Source organism: Petaurus breviceps, unplaced genomic scaffold, assembly GCF_028583685.1.
Source record: "Petaurus breviceps papuanus isolate PSGF00001 unplaced genomic scaffold, PetGlider_PUasm1.0 91041, whole genome shotgun sequence".
Classification (NCBI taxonomy): Eukaryota; Metazoa; Chordata; class Mammalia; order Diprotodontia; family Petauridae; genus Petaurus; species Petaurus breviceps.
Window position 1 is genome coordinate 41,129,908 of NW_027187400.1, and position 20,184 is coordinate 41,150,091.

At 42.3% G+C, this 20,184-nt stretch overlaps 1 protein-coding gene across 1 annotated transcript in view; it reads left to right on the forward strand.

The window, feature by feature from the left end:
• The first annotated feature begins 364 nt into the window (after positions 1-364).
• LOC138154161 (histone-lysine N-methyltransferase PRDM9-like) overlaps positions 365-20,184 on the forward strand; it is a 20,291-nt gene continuing 471 nt past the window's right edge. The window contains 11 exon segments of the mRNA XM_069078684.1: positions 365-507; positions 604-685; positions 1,426-1,549; positions 1,882-1,989; positions 4,591-4,640; positions 14,926-15,097; positions 15,517-15,618; positions 15,864-16,135; positions 16,568-16,635; positions 17,055-17,248; positions 19,682-20,184. The exon segment at positions 19,682-20,184 is cut by the window's right edge and continues 471 nt beyond it. Of these exon segments, the coding sequence (XP_068934785.1) occupies positions 614-685; positions 1,426-1,549; positions 1,882-1,989; positions 4,591-4,640; positions 14,926-15,097; positions 15,517-15,618; positions 15,864-16,135; positions 16,568-16,635; positions 17,055-17,248; positions 19,682-20,184 (1,665 nt within the window). The 5' untranslated portion in view covers positions 365-507; positions 604-613.

A 20,184-nucleotide genomic window follows, 5' to 3' on the forward strand; every position in this document is an offset into this window, starting at 1 on the left:
GGGTCAAATCTGTGGAGTTAGGGGTCAGTAATGTGGGCTGGAGGCCACGAGGGGAGGAGTCTCCTAAGGGGGGAGGGGTAAGGAAGGTTAAGTCTCAAAGTCCTACAGCTGCTTTTGGGAGGGGGGGGATTGGTCAGCTCTCGGTCACTTCCCTCTATGATTGGCCGGCTGGGTTTTGGCGGGAGGACAGGCCCCCCCCCATCTGAAACCTGTGTTGCGAGGCTCTCAGAAGCTTTTCAGTCTCTCCTACTCCCTGGTGCTGATTGGTCGGCTCTTGGCCGCCTCCTTCTAACGATTGGCTGGCTGGGTTTTCGCGGGAAGGGGTGGCCCCGCCCCAGCCTGAGGCTCTGCTCGCTCTCTCACTTACCAAACCTGCTGCAGCTGCTCGAGGAACTTGGCCCTAGGAGCCCCGGGGAGGAGAAGCTCCGTGGGGACCACCGGGCCTCCGCTCTCCTCGGAGTGTGACAACCTCGGTGCAGGGGTCCCAGTGCTCCCTCTCCTCAGGGGGTTGGTTCTCAGAGGCCCCTTTCTTCCCTCACCTCCCACCTGGGCCCCGCTCTCTCCGCCCCCAGCTCAGCACCCCCTCTCTTCCCCTCCCCCCAGGGCTCCCAGGATGAGCAGGGACAGCTCCTCAGACGAGAGCCCCGAAGAAGATGAAGGCGAGAAAGGGGGGCCTCGATGTCAGGTGAAGTGCCTGATCTCTACGGGACGGGTGGGGCGGGGCCTCGGCTCAGAGGTCGACGGGAGCCCTCAGGACCCCCGCGGGGGCGAGTGTGGAAGAGCGAGGAGGGACGTGGGTGGAACAGCCCCTTCTTCTCTCTGCCTTCCCACTTAGGGAAAGGAATGGGAGGACTCCTCCCCCGCCGAGGCTTTGGCTCCCTGCTTTCCTGGCCTGGGGATCCGGGAGTCCCGGATTCGCCCTCCACCCTTTCCAGCTTCCGGGGTCGAAACCCCATCACTTCCCCTTCCCCCCTTCCCCAGCTGTGCCCCCTCCCCGGATAGGGCGTCCCCCGGGTCAGTGCCCCTCCCGCAGCCCTTCCTAAAACGAGGCCCCACAGCTGCCCCGGCTCCACGTGGCTCCCGGCCAGGCGTGGCGTGCCCCCGATGCCCCCTCGCTTCCGCTGCTGGAACGCTTGGCTTCCACCCAGGCTCCAAGCGGGCGCCGCCGCCGCCCACGGGAAACCTCTCTGCTCCCTCAGCAGACCGCAAGCGCCTTGCGGGCAGCGAGTGTCCCCAGCAGCTAGTGCAGCACCACGCACCGAGTCTGTAACAGACATCCGTGGGCCAGGGACAGCGCCTTACGCAGCCGATTGCTTAAATTTGAAATGTGTCTCACCGGATCACTAGCGGGAAGACAGCATCTCACCAAGTGCCCTCGGGAGGCAGGTGGTGTGCTGGCGCCTTCTAGGGTCTTCTCTTCCCTAGGGAGAAGATGCTTTCCAGGACATATCCATGTACTTCTCCAAGAAGCAGTGGGCGAAGTTGAGAGAATGGGAGAAGATCCGGCTGAAGAACGTGAAGCAGAACTATGAGGCAATGATTAAAATAGGTAATAGAAGAAGCTGAATAAGTGGACTGAAGGAGAGAAAGGTGTCAAATGCTCAACCCACGCCCACCTTCCTCCTCCACACACGTTCCCAGCTTCCACAGTTTATAACATACTTTCCCTCTCTATGCAGTTTCCTTCTCCTTTAGGATAGGGCCTGTGTCTTCATGCTTGTTGGCTTGGGGTTTTTTGCATTCTCTTGATGTTTGCCAAGCTCAGTCCATATTTTTGCATCTCTTACGGTTTCATGAGCTTACTGGTAACTCCTCTCCCCACCCTTCAGTGCTCCACTGTTGTTTTTCTTATAGATGAAAAATGATTTGGTTTTCTTTCAGGTCTCAGTGTCCCTCGACCAACTTTCATGCGCCATGGCAGGCAAAATAAGAAAGCCAAAGTAGAGGAATCTGAAGATTCTGATGAAGAATGGATACCTAGGCAGCTAGGTAAGGACAAGATATGGTGGAGCCAATAGGGAAGTGACTGGAAAGAAATGAAAAACCTAACTTTCCTCCTCATCCTATTCTTAGGAGCCATGATGTATAGTACTTCTCCCAAATCCTTGAATAAATTAAGGATTGATTAAGGAAACTGTTAAATTGCAATTCTTCCAGAAAGCTTTTAAGGTCCAATTTCCAAGTTTGTGTTCGAATAAATCTTTACAAAGAAAATTGAGTGACAAAATAATTAAATGAAATTAATTAAATTAACTCATGGTTAATTAAAAATTAAAAACCCTAGGTTTCCTTCCCAGTTGGTGGGGGTGGGCACGGGGGAGTATCCAAGGAAAAGGGGCTATTCTTTTGCTATTTCAGTACATTTCTAAGAACCACCTTTTAATTTTTTTTTTAGAATTTACTATAACTTTATTAACATACAAACTGATCCTAAGCATAAATAAAAAATAATTTAAGATTTATATATTTATAACTTATAAAAATAAGTATTAATGTATTGGGTGGGCTTGTTTTTAGTTACAATGTTTCTCAAAACATGATGTGTTTGTAATAGGGAAATATGTTATACATGATTACACATATATAACATCAAATCGCTTATCATTTTAGGAAGAGGGGAGGGGAGAGAAGAAAGGAGAAAAATTTGGAACTCAAAATTTTGTAAAACTGAATGCTAAGGGGTGGCTAGGTGTCACAGTGAATAGAGCACCAACCCTGGAGTCATGAGGATCTGAGTTCAAATCCAGCCTCAGACACTTAACACAAAAAACTAACCATGCGACCTTGGGCAAGTCAATTGCCCTACCTTTCCCCTCTAAAAAAAAAAAAAGCAAAAAACAAAACTGAATGCTAAAAACTGTCTTTACATATAATTGGAAAAAGTACCATTAAAATGGTATCTTTAATAACACCATAACTCATAATTCTTTTTTAAACTGCTTATCTTTTTTTCCTCACAATAATGTCTCCTACTTCTTCCCTTCTTCTCCTCCCCTCACATCACCAAGCAAATTTTTAAAACTCCAAAAAACAAAACCCTCAGCATGTACATGCATATCCTGACAAAACAAATTCCTACATTGGTTGTGTCCAAAAAATGTATATCTCTTTTGGTGTTTTAAGTTCATCACCTCTATGGAGGAGGTAAGTGACATGTTTCATCTTCATTCATTTGGACACATCATTTCATTGATCAGGATTTTAAAATATTTCAATATTGTTTTCTCTATAATGTTATCATTGTATAGATTATTCTCCTCTCTCCACCAGTTCATAGAGGTCTTTCATACTCCTCTGAAACTGTCCATTTTATCATTTCTTATGGCACTATGGTATTCCATTATATTCATATCCTATAATTTGTTTAGCTACTCCCTAATAGGAGACACTTTAGTTTCCAATTCTTGGCTACCATGAAAAAAGCTGATGTAAATATTGATAAATACTTAGGGAGGACCACCTTGTTAGTCTTGAATCTGTTCTTCCTTCCTTTTGCTCAGGATTTTTATAGGGTTTTTATCCACAGTTTTCTGCCTTACTCCAAAACTTTTTCACATGTCCCTGACACAACAAACATCACGTGGGAAAAAGAAATGCTAGATTATTTGGAGCAAATTTTTAGCTTTTACTTGTGAGGAAAAGCAGAGAGTGTTTAATCTGCAACAACTCCCCCCTCTTTGCTTCCATTGGTCCAGGAAGCTTTATAATACCAAGGAGCTGGTCTTCCTAGATACAAAAGAATGGTCTAAGCTATCTAAAAACAAGGAAATAGAACAGATCATTATTTCCAAACTTCCCTGGGGCCAGGGAACACTTACCCCACCTACTCCTAAGAGGCGATGGCATAATGTAAAATATAAGAGACCTGGAGTTCAAATTCTACCTCTTCTATTGATTGGATGTGTGACCACAGGCAAGTTACTTTACTCTCTCTGAGTTTATCTTCTTTCTAATATGGAGACAATCGCACCTCTTCTAATGACCTCCTAAATTTGTTGGAAGGATCAGATGAGATGTTGTATGTAAAGCACTTTCCAACCTTTAAAGTTCCGTACTAAGGTCAGTTACTATTAATCACCCCTGATAGACACCAGTTAAGAGATAGTGTGGATGGATCCCAGAATACTGGGCAAGTCACCCTGCTGTGAACTCATGGCAGAACTTGAATTAGAATCCTACAGGCTGGGCTCTCAGGGATGTGTGGTAATACATGTTATTGGAGGAAATAACCACATTGATGGAAATCACAAATTCATTGGAATATTGGAGTTAAAACCTTTCTAGAATGAATTCCTGGGGAGAGTGGTACAGATAAGGTCTAATGAAGTTATATATTCTTTTGGTTAAAATAATAAGAAAATTATTCATTGATACCAGAGAAGAAAGTATAAATGTGATCATATCTGTAAACATTAATACTACGAGAGTCCAGCTTGCTGACTATACTTTGAGAACCTGTGGACTAAATTTTCTTCAAGGATAATCTGTTAGCCACATAGCTTTATTTTTCTCAGAGACCTCATGAATCTTTCTAGGGTTAAATAATGGCTACAAATCAAAAGTTTCTTTTATTTCTCATTCCCTCTTTAGTGAAAACCCTTCGATTCCCATCAAGAGTAAAACAGAAGACACATCTAAGTGTGAGTTTCTCCCAGAATCTTGAGGTAGGGAGATCTCTCTAATGAAAAGTTGAATTAACATAGCAACAAAAGGGGTAGTTGTACAAGGTTTGAGGGACCCTCAAATTCTTTCTTATGTAAGGGGGGGGTGGGATTTGGTCATAGATGATTAATTATGTTAATGTGTTAACAGACCCTGTTTGCCCTTTATGAAGTGTAACTATTTCTCTCACAACTGCATCTTGGTGTCCCTGCCTGTTTGGAGATGTCTAGAAACAGTCCATCTATTTCCTACTGGGGGCATTTCAACTGTACTTTATTTTCTTAAACTGGGGATCTCTTGAACTCTGTTGGATGGTGGGATATCTCTTACTGGGCTAGTAGTTCTCCTTCAAAGCACTAAGATCGGGAAGGACAGAAGGGAGGGGGCAGAAGACAGAAAAAGAGAAAAATCCCCTCCCTGCTTCCAGAGATCTTCTACTGGGATCTTCTACTTCTTGGCTCCAATTGTTTAGACCACTGAGTTAACAACTCAGCCTTTTTAAGGGCCATTGGGGCAACCAAATTTTCAGCCCAGCCAATGTTATTGCCCCCTTCTCACTCAATTATAGAACGATGTTCCCACTGTGTAAAAAAGATAATAGGGTATTACCACTTTTTTTAAACACATTAACACCTGATCATCTGTGGCTAGTCAGCTGAGCTAGAGATAAGGGTGAGGGGAGGGAGCAAATCTCTCTTTTATTCATGTTAAAATTAAGTATAATTATAATTACAGAAACCTTTAAACCATATTATGGGAATTTCTAATAAAGATATTACATTTCAGTTACAAATTTTAGTCTCTAAATAGTTTGTAATGCCATAAATTTCTACAAACTAAGAAAAAGGATTTCCTTTCTTTATCTCTGCAATCTCCAATCTGGCCAGGGTTGCAAAGACAAAGAGAAAGAAGGAATCTTACAATTTTCCTCCTTATTCCTCACTGAAAATCGAATTAGAAAAAAAAGGTCAGTGGAAATAAATCATCTGCTCAATATTATAGATAGATGGGAGAGGTGTTTTAGGTATGAAATTTCATTAGTCTTCCACACCTTACAAAGCTCTGTTTCTGTGCTTTCTTATGGAAGTCTTTTGAAGGACTTCAAAGTTCTCCAAGGTAAACAAGTCTTTACTTGAACAAGAGAACTTCTGAGATAGAAGCCCCATTAAAATCCACCTCACTGCCTGCTAAATACAAGTGTCCCTCACTAACATAGGGCTATTGTAAGTGAATCAGTGTAGAACTAATGCCCATGTTCACCAGTATAACTGGGCAGCTATCAGTCACAGATCAGGTCTTTGAAGAGAGTTGAGGAGAAAGACAGGAAGAGAAAGAAAAAGAGAAAGGGAAAAAGAAATCTTTACCAAAGAAGTGTCAGCTTAATCTGAACAATGTTTTAGCAGCTGCTTACCAAACCCTTCAGTGATCAAATTAAGGAGATTACTCATTTTGCAGATCAGGGCAACCATATCTAGGGGAACCCAAAATTTATTATAACCATCTCTAGCATTCCCGGAGAGTTACTGAGGTCAGGGAGACATTTTGTCTCCAAACAATCTCTAGTCACATAAAGTAGGATTTAAACAGTATGATAATAAGTTTCCCAAACAATATGATAAAGCATTGTCTACACTATTATAAAATTGTAGCATAGTTTGAGATCTGGTGCTGCAAGGCACCCTTCCTATTTTTTTTCATTTATTCTCTTGATAATCTTAACCTTTTGTTCCTCCAAATGAATTTTCTTACTATTTTTTTCTAGGTCTATAAAGTAATTCTTTGGTATTTGGATCAGTATATCACTGAATAAGTAAATTAATTTAGGTACTATTATAATCCCATTAGCTTGGCCTACCTATAAGCAATGAATATTTCTCCATTTATTTTGATATGTTATTTATGTGAAGACCAGTATTTTTATTTTTTTGTTGGGTTTTTGTTTTCTTTGTAATTGTGTTCATATAGTTCTTGTGTGTTTCTTGGCAGGTAGGTTGGTTCCCAAGTATTTTATACTGTCTGCAGTTACTTTAAATGAAATTTATCTTTTTAGTAAATCCTACTGGGTTTTGTTGGTAACATGTAGAAATGTTGATAATTTGTGTGGATTTACTTTATATACTGCAATTTTGCTGAAGTTGTTCATTTTAATTTTTTTAGTTGATTCTTTAGGGTTCTCTAAGTATACTATCATATTATCTGCAGAAAGTGATAGTTTTGTTTCTTGCTTGCCTATGTTTTCCCCTTTAATTTCTTTTTCTTCTCTAATTGCTATAGATAACATTTCTGATACAATATTGAATAGTAATGGTGATAATGGATAATCCTGGTTCTTTCACCTTCTGGAATATTCTAAACCCTCCACTTCTTTATGTTGGTAGCTGATAATTCTTTGTGATCCTGACTGTGGCTCCATAGTACTTGAATTCTTTCTTTCTGGCTGCTTGCAATATTTTCTCCTTGACCTAGGATCTCTGAATTTTGGCTTTAATATTCCTGGGAGTTTTCATTTGGGGGTTTCTTATAGTAGGTGACTAGTGGATTCTTTGAATTTCCACTTTGCTCTCTTGGTAGTTTTCTTTATAATTTCTTGACATATGATGTCTAGATTCTTTTTGTTTGTGGCTTTCCAGTAGTCCAGTGATTCTAAAATTGTCTTTCCTCCATCTATTTTTCCTGGTCAGTTGTTTTTCCTGGGGGATATTTCATATTTCATCCTATTTTTCCACCTATTTGACTTTGTTTTATTATTTCTTGACATGTCATGGAGTCATTAGCTTCCATTTGTGAAATTCTGATTTTGAAGGAGTTATTTTCTTCAGTACGGTTTTATATATTTTTAACCAAACTGTTGCTTTTTTCTTACATGGCTCTCATCTTTTTTCCAATTTTTTTTCCTTTGTCGCCCTTACTTGGCTTTTGAAATCCTTTTTTTGTTGTTGTTGTTTTTTGTTTTTTTGAAAAATATTTTCTTACTTCCCCTAGGAATCCTTGTTGGGCTGTCCAATCTGAATTTTTCTTTGAGACTTCGCTTGTAAATATTTTCAAGTCATTGCCTTCTGTTTGTGTCTTGTCCATCGCATCACCATAGTAAGTCTTTATGGTCATGTTCTTATTTTGTTTGCTTATTCTTCCAGCCTACTTCTGGATTTTGGTTTTTAAGTTAATATTTGTCTCTGCTCACTAATAGGGGCAGGCAGGGAATGGATCTGGCTTAAGCTGTCCTTTTATGTCCATCTGCTGTTTTCACAACTTTGGCTGGGGTCCTGCAACTTTGCAGTGCCTCCAAAATGGTGTGATCCAAGGAGAATGTCTATTCATTGCCCATCTGGTCTGGGGTCTATGTTTCTAACTTGTTTCTAACTGTTGGCGTGGCTGTGGTTGAGTTTCAGTAGACTGCTACTGGACTCGATCACTGTTAACCTGCTAGGAAGTTCTACAAATTCAGAGAGACTGAACTGCTAGTTCCCTTTTGGTCTTAGTCTCCTAGCCTAGTTATTCTGCAGGCTTATGTGCAAGGCTAAAGGTTAGAACCAAGTCACTGTTCTTCTGGGCTCAGACACACACAGCTATGTTTCTGGGAATTTTTCTTTGCCCAGTATTCAGCTAGGACCTCCCACCCCCATCCTTGCTGACTAATGACCACTCCTCTCCACCCTAGATTTGTGACCTGGAGCTGGGTAATGGGTGACAGAGTTATCAACACATGTTCCCATATTCAATGGGTTACCAGGGAGAACTTTTTGGCCTTCTTTCTATGCCTGGGTGCTGGAAAGTTCCTGCCCCATCTGTTGCTAATGCTATGCTCCTGACCATTCCCCACCCCAATGTCTGCAGACCTCTCAGTCTTTCTAAGCTGTCTTGGGCTGAAAAAAATATTCTTGCATAGCTCTCATCTCTTTTCCAGTTTTTTCCTTTGTTGTCCTTACTTGGTTTTTAAAATCCTTTTTTTATTCCTTTAACAAGAACTACTTTTTTGTTGGCTTCCCCAATTAGAATTTGGTCTACAATGTTTTCTAGGAGTCAATATGGTGGAGAGAAAGCACTTTTTTTCTAGCTCACCTAGCATTCCTCTTCCACAACAAGCTTGATCTAGGGTGGAGACATCCTCTCCAAGCTAAATATTCACATTCAACAAAAGCAGTGACCCCAAAGCAAAATTTAACTACCAGAAGAATTAATGTCAGCAGATTAGAGTTCTCTGACTAGGAACAGTTTATTGCCAACTTGGAGGGAAAGTTGAGCCAATACACAGCTGGCAAGAGCAGAGCAGAAAAGGAGTCGGCAGCTTTCAGAGGTTTGGTGCACAGCACCGCATTTACTCATCTGGGTCAGAAGACTTGCAAACATCAAGACTGGTTTGATCAAAATGATGAGGAAATTCAGAAGCTGCTAAATGAAAAATGAGAACTCCATAGGGTTTACCAGCAGGATAGTTCATTCAAATCTAAGGAGGCAGCATTTAACTCTGTCAAAGTAAAATATGAGTGAATCTTAGGGAGATGCAGGATTCTCAGTAAGAAGGTAAATGAAATTCATTTTTATGCTGATAGTAACAGTCCAAAGTGCTTTTATACTGCCCTGAAGGCTATTTATGGGCCAAAGATATATGGTGCGTCTCAACTGTTCAGTGCTGATGGAGCCACATTGATTAGTGATAATCTCCCTTTCCCAATCACCAATGGAGTGAAACAAGGCTGTGTGCTTCCTCCCATGCTTTTTAGCATGATGCTCTCAGCCATGTTGTCAAATGACTTCAATGAGGATGAATGTGGCATCAAGGTCAGCTACCTCACTGATGGTAAATTCTTCAATTTGAAAAGGCTACAAGCCAAAACCAAAGTGGAGGGAATTTTGGTGCGTGATTTCCTGTTGGCAGATGACTGTGCACTCAATGCAGCTTCTGAAGCTGAGATGCAACAAAGTATAGATTGATTCCCTGCTGCTTGTGCTAATTTTGTCCTAACAATTAACTCCAAGAAAACACAGGTTCTCCATCAGCGAGCACCACACCATTCATACACATATATAAATGGGGAAGTTTTGAATGCTGTGGGTAAATTCACTTACTTTGGCAGTGTACTTTCCAGGGATGTACACATTGATGAGGTTGACTAATGCATTGCCAAAGCTAGCTTAGTATTTGGGAGGTTCTGAAGCAAAGTGAGAGAGAGAAGAGGTATTAGGCTGCCTACCAAAATGAAGGTCTACAGAGCTATTGTGCTGATCTCATTGTTGAATGCCTGTGAAACCTAGACAGCATACCTGTGCCATGCCAGGAAACTGAATCGCTTCCATTTGAATTGTCTTAGGAAGATTCTGAAAATCATCTGGCAGGATAAGATACCAGACACTGAGGTCCTTTCACAAACTAAACTGCCAAGCATTCAAACTCTACTGCAGGGAATGTAACTAACTCCAATGGGCTGGCCACATTGTTCAAATGCAAAATGCACGCTTGCCAAAAAGACTATTTTATGGAGAACTCACATAGGGCAAGTGCTCACATGGTGGTCAGAAGAAGCGATACAAGGACACCCTCAAGGTCTCTCTTAAGTTCTGTGGAACTTTGGAATTGATTGTGACATGGGAGAGACTGGCATAAGACTGCCCAGCATGGTGTGCCCCCATCAGAGAAGGTGTTGTGCTCTATGAGCAAAGCGGAATTGAAATAGCTCAAGAGAAATGCAAGATGCACAGATTTAAAGAATCTGCCCCAATTGTTCACATGGACGATTCCAAACTCATTGGTCTGATCAGCCATAGTCAAACACATTGTAACCTAACTCTAGCATAGTGATGTAATTTTGGTCCTCTTTGAGAACGAAGGACATCAAAGATGTCTGGAATCTTTTACCCGACTTAAAGGCCAAATTCCCTTCTATTTTGATATCTTTCCTATCAATTTATCAGCTTATGCTCAAGGTCTTTAACAACAACAACCTTCTCAGCACTCTTGACTGCCTCTCACCTCTGATTGGAGGGCTGGAGAGCAGAGCAATGAACTCCTCCCCAAACCTGCCTTCATAGAAGGCTTGGAGCTTTCCAGCTAAACTTCATTTTGCATCAGCTGCTGTGCTTGGTTTCTACTCCACAAACATCATGGTCCCTGGTGGCTGCCTCCTCCCTTTAAGCTTCCTTCGGTGTATTGTTTTCTCTCCCATTAGATTGTAAGCCCCTTCAGGACAGGAACCATCTTTTTTTTCTTATTCATATCCCCAGTACTCAGTACAGTGCCTGGCACATAGTAAATGTTTATTCAGTATATTTATCAATTTAGAGATGATTGGTAAATTTGAAGAGAGCATTTTTGGTTAAATGATGAGCTAGAATCCAGACTGTAAAAAGTCAAAAAGAGAGTAAGATGAAAGAAAAGAGGCATTGATTATAAACAACCTTCTCAAGGAGTTTAGCCATCAAATTGTGACAGATGCATGTTTATAGACAGTAGGGAAATGGCCAATAGAACAGGAGGTTAAAGATAAGAATGGAGATGATGGAAGGACCATCTACTGTAGAAGCTGAGATGGAATGAAATTGAAGGGCCACTTCTTTATGGGAGACAAAGGTAAGGAGACAGCAGTAGAAGATGCAGATTCAAGGTGTTGGAGGGAAGCACATTCTGGGACATGGCCACTGTGTGGATTTATTTTAACTATGTTTTTTGTTACAAAGTGGTTTTTTTTTTTTTGATGTTTTTAATTAGTGGGAGCTGGGGTAGCAATGGTAATGATACGGTTCAAGGGGCTCAGGGGCCTCTCAAGGACTGAAGAACAGGAGAGGGTCATCTGGAATGAATTCATGGACTCAAGCATTCTTTAAGTGAAGTTGGCAAAGTATTTGTTGGCAAAGGTTTATTGTAACGCCATATTGGCAAGCAGAGCTCCGTAAGGAACTTGCAACTTAACAGGAATGATGTTAAAGCTTCTATAGGAAAAGTGGTAGATTATCTGGCAGATATGTTAATTAGGTGATAACATACTACCTTAGTCACAGATGTCATTCAATACTGGAAACCTGGAGAAGGGACTTCTCAGGTGTATTTTTGGTCTGTTATGTTTGTAGCAAGATAACTTGGAGAGTTGATGTCTATATAGCTTGACCTCTGGATTGTATACAACAACTTTGGGAATCAATAGATGATAATTCTGTGGGTACAAGATAGTCCTGTTTTTACAAGGGAAATTCTACAGAAGTCAGCTTGTTCTTATAATGGGGAAAAAAGAGTGTGTTTTACTGGGGCCCATTCATGAGTAATTGCTAGGCATAGTGTCCTTGGGCTGGGGACAAAACTAAGAGATAGTGTTTTGAGGCTAGGGAGAAATGTGATCTTGGAAGGGGTTCAAGCACAAGCGCCCAAGCATCCCATCAGGGATGGAAAAAAGGAAAAGAAAAAAAAGCATACTGAAAATTTTAAATAAGTATTCAGAGGAGAGCGGAAGGTAGTTCGGAAGCAAACATAATCAATGTCTTGTGTGAGGAATAGCAAGTAGACCAGGATAGTTTTGGAAGTAATGTGCGGAATTTATTATATACTTTAAAATTTCAACTCCAGTTTCTCACCCTAGTTCTACTTCTACATCCCCAACTATCTATTAAAAAGTTTAAAACTGACTGTCCCATGCAATTGACTGTCTCAACAGGTCCAGACCTGGAAAAACATCTTGTATTGAATTTGCATCAGTTCATCATCTTTCCAAATTCAGGCCTCTACCAAAATCCCCTATTTTTATCAAAGATACTGACATCTTGGGGCGGCCAGATGGCTCAGCAAGTAAGAGCACTGGCTCCAGTGTCAGAATGATCTAGGGATCTAATCCAGGCTCAGATACTGAGCACCACACCCAGAAATAACTGGCCTTGTAACCTTGAGCAAGTTACTCAACCCCCATTGCTTTAAAAAAAAAAAAAAAAGGATACTGACATCCTTCCAGGCTCCCAGGTGTATCTCTTTTGTGTCACCCTTCATTCCTTACTCTCCCTCATCCGACATATCCAAGCAGTTGCCAGATCTACTCAAACAGCCATCCCCTTAGCTCTGGCCTGCATCACCTTTCTCTTGTATTCTTGCAGTGGCCTCCCAGTTGGTATCCTTGTATTTTTCACTCCATCGTCCTATGTCTACCAAAGGGACTTTCCTTAAGTGTGGATGTGACCATTGGCTTTACCATATAAACTCCAATGGCTCCTTATTGCTTCTATGGTAAAGTATGAATTCCTCTTTATTTCTACACACATTTATTATCTCTGCCTTTCACTGTCTTCTTCCCAAATGAACAATGACCAAAAGACAAAACCTCCCTAACAAATATCCACAGCACTGTAAAATAAGTTCCCACATAGGCCGCGTCTAAACATGTGTTTATCATTCTGCAGTTTGGAGCTACTAAGAAAAGAGGTGCTGGGGCATAGACCTGGTAGTGGTACCACTTAGTCAAAAGTTAGGCATAGTTTAATAGCTTTCTGAGCATATTTACAAATTGTTTTCCAGAATGTCTGTACCAATTCACAGCTGTACCAACAGGGCATTAATGTGCCTATTTTCCCATATTTCCTCTAACCTTTGTCATCTTCTTCTTTTGTCATCTTTGGCAATCATTCATGTAGTGGAACCTCAAAGTTGTATTATATACTTTTTAAAAAGCAAGCAGTATGGAATAGAGATTAATGGTTTAATGTATAATTTTCTTTATTATATTCTGCTCTGTGTATAGAAATGTTCCTAGGTTTGGTTTGGTTTTGGTGTTTTTAAATTCAGAACAAAAAAAAAAAAAACCCAAGAGTGGTTGAAAAGAAAAGCTAAATTTTTCTCCCACCTCAATCTTGGGGTGTGTCAAGCCTCGGAGAAAAAGCTCTGAGGGAGCAATAGTGCAGTAACTTCTGCTAGTTCTAGGCCAAAGCTTTCTACTCTTCCTGAAAGATTATAGTTGCTCATATAGGAGTAAGCCCAGAGAAAACAGTGACTGACCCATCCATCAGAGATGCTGAGCTGAGCAGCTGGTACAGGTCATATGCCCACTGCTGAACTGGGAGAGACAGGACACTGGGGCCCTGAAGTTAGGGAGAGTTACCGTAGTCACCTGGGTACCTCACTACTTTAAGCTTATACGGTACTTACTCTCCCCATGGGTATGGAATATATTTATGAGAGAGTTTGTCGAAGGTGGTGTTTGAGTTGAATTTTGGAGGAATTCAGGTATTCAAAGAGGCAAAGGTGAGAAGGGAGAGTTTCCAGGCATAAGCGACAGCCATTTCAATGCACAGAGATGGGGAATGGAACGTCTTGTATGAGGAATAGCAAGCAGACCAGTGTGGATGAACCTGGGAGTTACATTTAAGAAGACTAGAAAAGTTAGGGGTCAGGCATGTTTCCCTCCTGTTAAACACTGTGTAGGGTGGTAGGGGATGCAGAAAGGTGGTGGAGGAGAGAAAGGAAATCCTGTGATTCTTGCCTGTAAGGGAATCCTCAGTCTGAAAGGAGAGACATTGGTCCCTGCCCTCAGTTGGATAACTCCTGGTCTGCTAGTGAAACGTCTCCACCTCGAGAATTCCAGGTTTGATGAAGACAAGACAGACATGAAAATGAACATTTAAGCATAATCTCAATAAACTGAAGAGAGAAGAGCATCAGTAAGTTAAAAGTGATAGAGTAAACAAAACAAAACACTGGCTTTGCGGAGGTCTTAAACCGGAAGCCCAGCACTACTCTTAAAATGAGCAGGTCTTTTCACCTTTCTCACAACTCATTCTCATCTTTAAAAACCAGGAGGCTGGACTCTATGATCTCAAAGGTATCTGCCGGCTCTGACTACTATGATCCCATTAGGGAAGTCTTCCCGAGGACAAGGAGTTTCAGTGGAGTTACGAAGGAAATGGATTGACATTTCTGCAGACTACCTCTGCACTCTCCCCAATCTGATCAGAGTTTCCATTGTTCTTTTTCTATCTTTCTCCAGACTCAGATTCATTTCTCTCTTCTGATCCTACTTCCTTCTCCTACCCCTGAATCCTTATTTAGCTGGCTAACCTTCCACAACTTCCCTTCCCATCATAAACTTCCACAAATACCTGATTCCTTCTTTTTCTACTGAAGCACCTACCACCCACGTCCTTCATTTCCTCCCACAGGTTTTAATGACTTCTCACATGTAGCCCCTCCCCAGCCTACTCCCCACACTATGTTCCTCTTCAGCATTCTTAAAGGGGTGTGGATAATAAACACTAAAGAGGGGAGAGAATGAGACAAATAATATGTGTTTCCCTCAGAATAAGGAGATGGCCAGGGAACCAGCTGACCCCAAGGTAGAAGGAATGATGGATTTATCTGAGGAGTTGAAGATAGTAGTCATGAATAACCTGACCATCTCAGAAGTCAAGAAACAGATGGGTCAGATGGATGGAAGCTGTACCACAAACCAACTGACAGAGGGAAAACTGGGTAAGAGGAAGAAATTAGGGAACTACTCTCTCTGATATCCCTTTCTGAATTCCCTATTTCTGCCTTGGTTGAGATCTTGCATGTTTGCAACAGGTCCAGGGCACATCTGGAATTGAGGCTGAGCTCAGCGAGGATATCTGTAACCAAATGAGAACAGATGGTCATGGACAAGTGATTGTCCTTTTATGAAGGAAAAGGATTGAAAATCTGAAACTGGGAGAGGGGGCAGTCTGTGCCTGACAATGGATCATGAAATAGCTATAGATAAACAAGCACCATTCTTGCCCTGCCCTTCCTAAAGCTGAAAATAAGAGTTCTCTGTAGGGAATTTGGGAGAGAGGTATGTTTTCTTACTTGATAGACACCACTTTTTTGCCTTTACTTTATTCCTACCACTCCTGTCGCTGACCCTATTTCAGAGTGCAGAAGAAAGGAAGTTGAAGTTCGTATCTATAATTTGAGGGAACGAAAGTATCAAGAGTACCAAGAAATCTGGGACCCTCAAGATGATGACTATCTCTGTGAGTAACCCTCCCATTCCCCTCTATCAAACATTTACCTTTTCCTAGTGCCAGAATGCCAGCCCTTCTCAAGGATCAGCCCCATGCCAGGTTTCTCAAGGTCAGGATAAATATTCAGTAATGATGCCACCTAGTAGCCTGTACTTCAGTCATATTTCTTACCTCCCCAGGGGATTGTGGGCTTCCAAACTAATACCTAGTTTCAGCTGTTCCTAATCCTAGTCTCCATTACTTGCCTTTCCCAGTCTGTGAGGAGTGTCAGACTTTCTTCCTGGAAACCTGCGCTGTTCATGGGCCCCCAAAATTTGTCCAGGATAGTGCCATGGTCAAGGGACATCCTTACTGTTCAGCCATCACCCTGCCCCCTGGGCTGAGAATTGGGCTCTCAGGGATCCCTGGTGCAGGACTTGGTGTATGGAATGAGGCCTCAAGTCTACCCCTTGGTCTGCACTTCGGGCCCTATGAAGGGCAGATGACAGAGGATGATGAGGCTGCCAACAGTGGATACTCGTGGATGGTAAGAAGATCAACTCCCATTCTTGCCCTTTGGCCCTTTTCTTCCTCCCTTCAACCCCAGTCCCTAATTCTTGTAGGACAATGTTTGCTATATGAGTGCAATTCAGGCTGATGATGCCAAGTATGGCCCACCTGGGTCTTCAAGGCTCTGTCCTAGGCACTGGTTAGGAGAAAATACACAGGAAGTAGGCCAGGTCCCAGCTCTCAGGTAGCTCCTGATCTGATGTGGGAGATATGGCTTTCACCTACTGGGGATTCATCTCCCTCTATCTTGTTAGGACAGGGCATGACAGATACATGCCAAAGAACAAGCACCGTACCAGCTCATTTACGTTATCAAAGTGTAAAACAAGTCAGTTTAACCTGAAGAGGAGTAAAGGGGTGATGGTCTACTTGTGAAAATACATAGACAATGTTACTCCCTGAATTTCAGATCACCAAGGGGAGAAACCGTCATGAATATGTGGATGGGAAAGAGGAGTCTTGTTCTAACTGGATGAGGTAAGAACAGCTGGACTTCACAATCTCAATGGGTTGGCCTTCAGGAGGTGATTTGGCTCCCTACCAGACTGACCTCTATCCTATCAGCTTTTCCAACTTTGATTTGCCATCTCCAGGTCTTTCCTTTCTTTACCCAATAACCTCTTTGCTTATCTTTGGTCTAGAAAAAAAATCCTGCCCAGTTAAAAAGTATTAAATGCATGTACCCTGGGGTTCCACTGTGGAGTACAGGACTAAGTAGAGGGAATAACTTGGTGGCATGAATGTATGATGCATGTGTGACCATCAGGTGATAAAGGTCCAGTGGGGTGAGAACTTTATGGAGGGCACTGAATGAGGAATTAGGACTTGCCAGTGAGGTGGCATTGAGGAGGTTGTTTCAAAGCCAGTGTTTCCCCTTCCCCACATGCCAACCTCAGGTATGTGAACTGTGCCCGAGATGAGGAGGAACAGAACCTGGTGGCATTCCAGTACCGCAGAAAAATCTTCTACCGAACTTGCCAGGTCATTAGACCTGGTTGTGAACTCCTTGTCTGGTATGGAGAAGAGTATGGTCAAGAACTGGGCATCAAGTGGGGGAGCAAGTGGAAAAGGTCACCCACGGCTTTGACAGGTGAGTGGCTGGGGCCTTGTTTTTGTATCCTTTATGCATAGGGCCTTGGGCACAGAAGTTGATAAGGCAAATTAAAGGTAATAAGCATTTTCAGATTTCCTGCCCATAACAGAAAAAAGACCTAATTAATCCAGATTCTGTTGATTAGCAAAATTTGAATGACAATATATGTGATTTTGGGACATGGGGGTAAGGGAAGGAGTCTAAATCTGTGATTTCATCTCTGTAGGGAACTCCCAATGTATAAACTCCTTCCTCTGGGGCACACTAGCAACTTGTCTATAATTTGTCTTAGTTGCCTGAGGACCCTGAAAGGCTAAGTGACTTGCTTATGATGTACCCAAATCAGGGGTACTGCTTGAGCCCAAGACTACCTGACCACAAGGTCAGCTCTCTCTATGACACCTCTTGTATGATTTTTGAGCCAAAATATTAAAATAACTTTTTCCTCTGAATTTTCCTCGTCATAGAGGATCAGTATTCTTTCCAACCAAATCCTCAAAAAATTAAGGATTCCTTCTACCTCCAGTCTACAAATTTATTTTTATGTAAAAAGACTTTTTACATTTTTAAGGTAGGCCCCCCAGAGTTACGATTTTTTCCTTAACTTCATTTCACTTAGAGGTTACTCACTTTATAACATACTCAAAGATAACCATATTGCATTCCTTCAGAACTTTTTATAATTCAGTCTTTTCACCAACTCAAACTGGTTTTCTCCCAAGCCTGTTACTCACACATTGACACCCCTTCAGACTCTCTTTGGCCCAGCCTTCTCCCCAGCCCCACTTTCTGTGCTTGCAGTGTGCCCCTTTCTGACTCAGCCTCCAAGAATCATCAGTTTCCTTCAAGATTCATTTCATGCACCACTTGCTACATGAAGCCTTGCCCAATCCCCCAGCGGCCGGTACCTCTCACCCCCAGTACGATCTTGTAGAGGGTTGTCCTCGCACCTGTTGCCTCTCTCCAGAGTCTAAGTTTTTTAGTAAATGTTCTACCTGTCTTTGCATTTCCAGCACCTAGAGTACCCAGCACATTAGGATTTACCATGGAGGTGTCATGAGGAGGTTATGTTTCCAGCCAGTGTTTCTTGAAAATACTTGATTGACTATTAGTGAGGTTTATACAGATGTTAAGAAATTATGGCCATGTGCTTATCAACGAACATGTATCCACACATAAAAAAAAAACCAAAACAATTCAATTGATTTTCCCACATAGACGCGTGAAGACTTTTGACTTAACTATGTGCCTGGCTATCACAGATGTTACCTGTGTGCAGGAATGGTGGCCATTGCAAAGTGTTCTCTCCCACTACACATGTGTAATCAGGCTGTTTGTGTCACCTGATACTTTCTGTGGTGCCATCTCCTAACTGCTAAAATCTAGCTTTTATTTTTTCAAATCAAGGCCATGGCCACAAAGTTTGAATATTGATATTTCAGTACTTTGGAGCACTCCTATTTCAGTGTGCACTTCCAACACCGCTGCAGACTGTTGCCTCTCTGTGACTTTAGCAGGCAAAACTCACTTTGCAGTCCATCTGGTTATGAGCCCATCAGAACTTAGCTTGGTTGGTCCAGTTTAGGGGGTACCCAACAAGCCAAAGCTTGTGCTCTGCTGGCATAATCTTTTGAGAAGCCACAAGGAGGCAAGCATCAGAACAGGGTGCTAGAAGAATCATAGGAGTAACTCAAATACGATGTTGCAATTTACAAGGTATAATTTTTGCTAGCCTAGTTTTACAAATGGGGAAACTAAGGCTCAGGGAGGCTGTGCTATGCTCAGGGCCAAATGGAGAGCTAGGACTCAAATACAAGTCTTCAGACTCCAAGGACTTAAAAATATTTTTTGACACAGCATATCAGTTCAGTTTCTATTGAACATCACATGCAGTCTTTTGGAATTGTTGCAGCACTGCTTCAATGCTGTATTCCAGCATTGGGGTACTCTGTAGAGTACCCCATGAATTGTCCAATAGGGCTCACTGACAACACTTACGAAATAGCACCTAACCTGCCTTTAGATGAAAAGGTGAAAGACCATAAGCAGGGTTGCAAAATGGCTGCATCATATGGAGCACAAGTTTCCCTCATAAAATAATTCAGGTTGTGCTTTGTTTTAATCTCCCAGAGGATAAATGTCAACTTTATCTAGACCAAGTCCCATTATGGCAGCTTAAGTGAACTCTGTTCTAGGAAGGCAAGGTGAGGGGACACTGACCGCCAAGGGGAAGAGTTGTCATAGCCCCAAGTGGCTCCTCAAGGAAAACAAATGGGGATTTCAGATGCAAAGCATGTCTATCAAGACATCTGCCAGAGGCACATGAGTATAAGGCACCCAGGACATGATGGGGGAAAGAATGGGAGGCTCTGCAAACTGCCATCAGGTGGTGAAGAAAGGCTCTGGCTCAAAATTTTCTTACTTCTTTAGGGGAAAGCCCAGGAATCCATCTTTGTCCTTCCTGCCCTCTGGGCTTCTCCACTCATGCCTTCCTCAGTCAACACATGCTGCTCAAACAGCCCCCTCAAGTATTCCTGGATTCAGGGACAGGAAATAATTATGGGCTGGGAGATCTTCATCCAGACCAGCTGCTTCCACCTGGTTACAGCTGTGTAAATGACAAAGCAGAAATGTTACGAAAAGAGTATCCTAGCTCCTCGTGTGGGAAGACCAAACAAATTGATCTGGGGGAAATGCTCAGCCTGCCGCAGAGCCTGCAAGTGAGGGAAAGGGAAAGCAGCTCTGTAGAGAGGGATCTCAGCAGGATCCAGGGGGAGAGCACTAAACAGACCACACAGGCATCCCAGGAGGGAGATAAGAAAGGGTTTGGTCCATACAAGTGTGGTGAATGCAAGCAAGGAATTACCTCCAAGTCAGTCCTCATCGCACATAGGAGGACACACTCAGGAGAGAAGCCTTATGTGTGTGAGGAG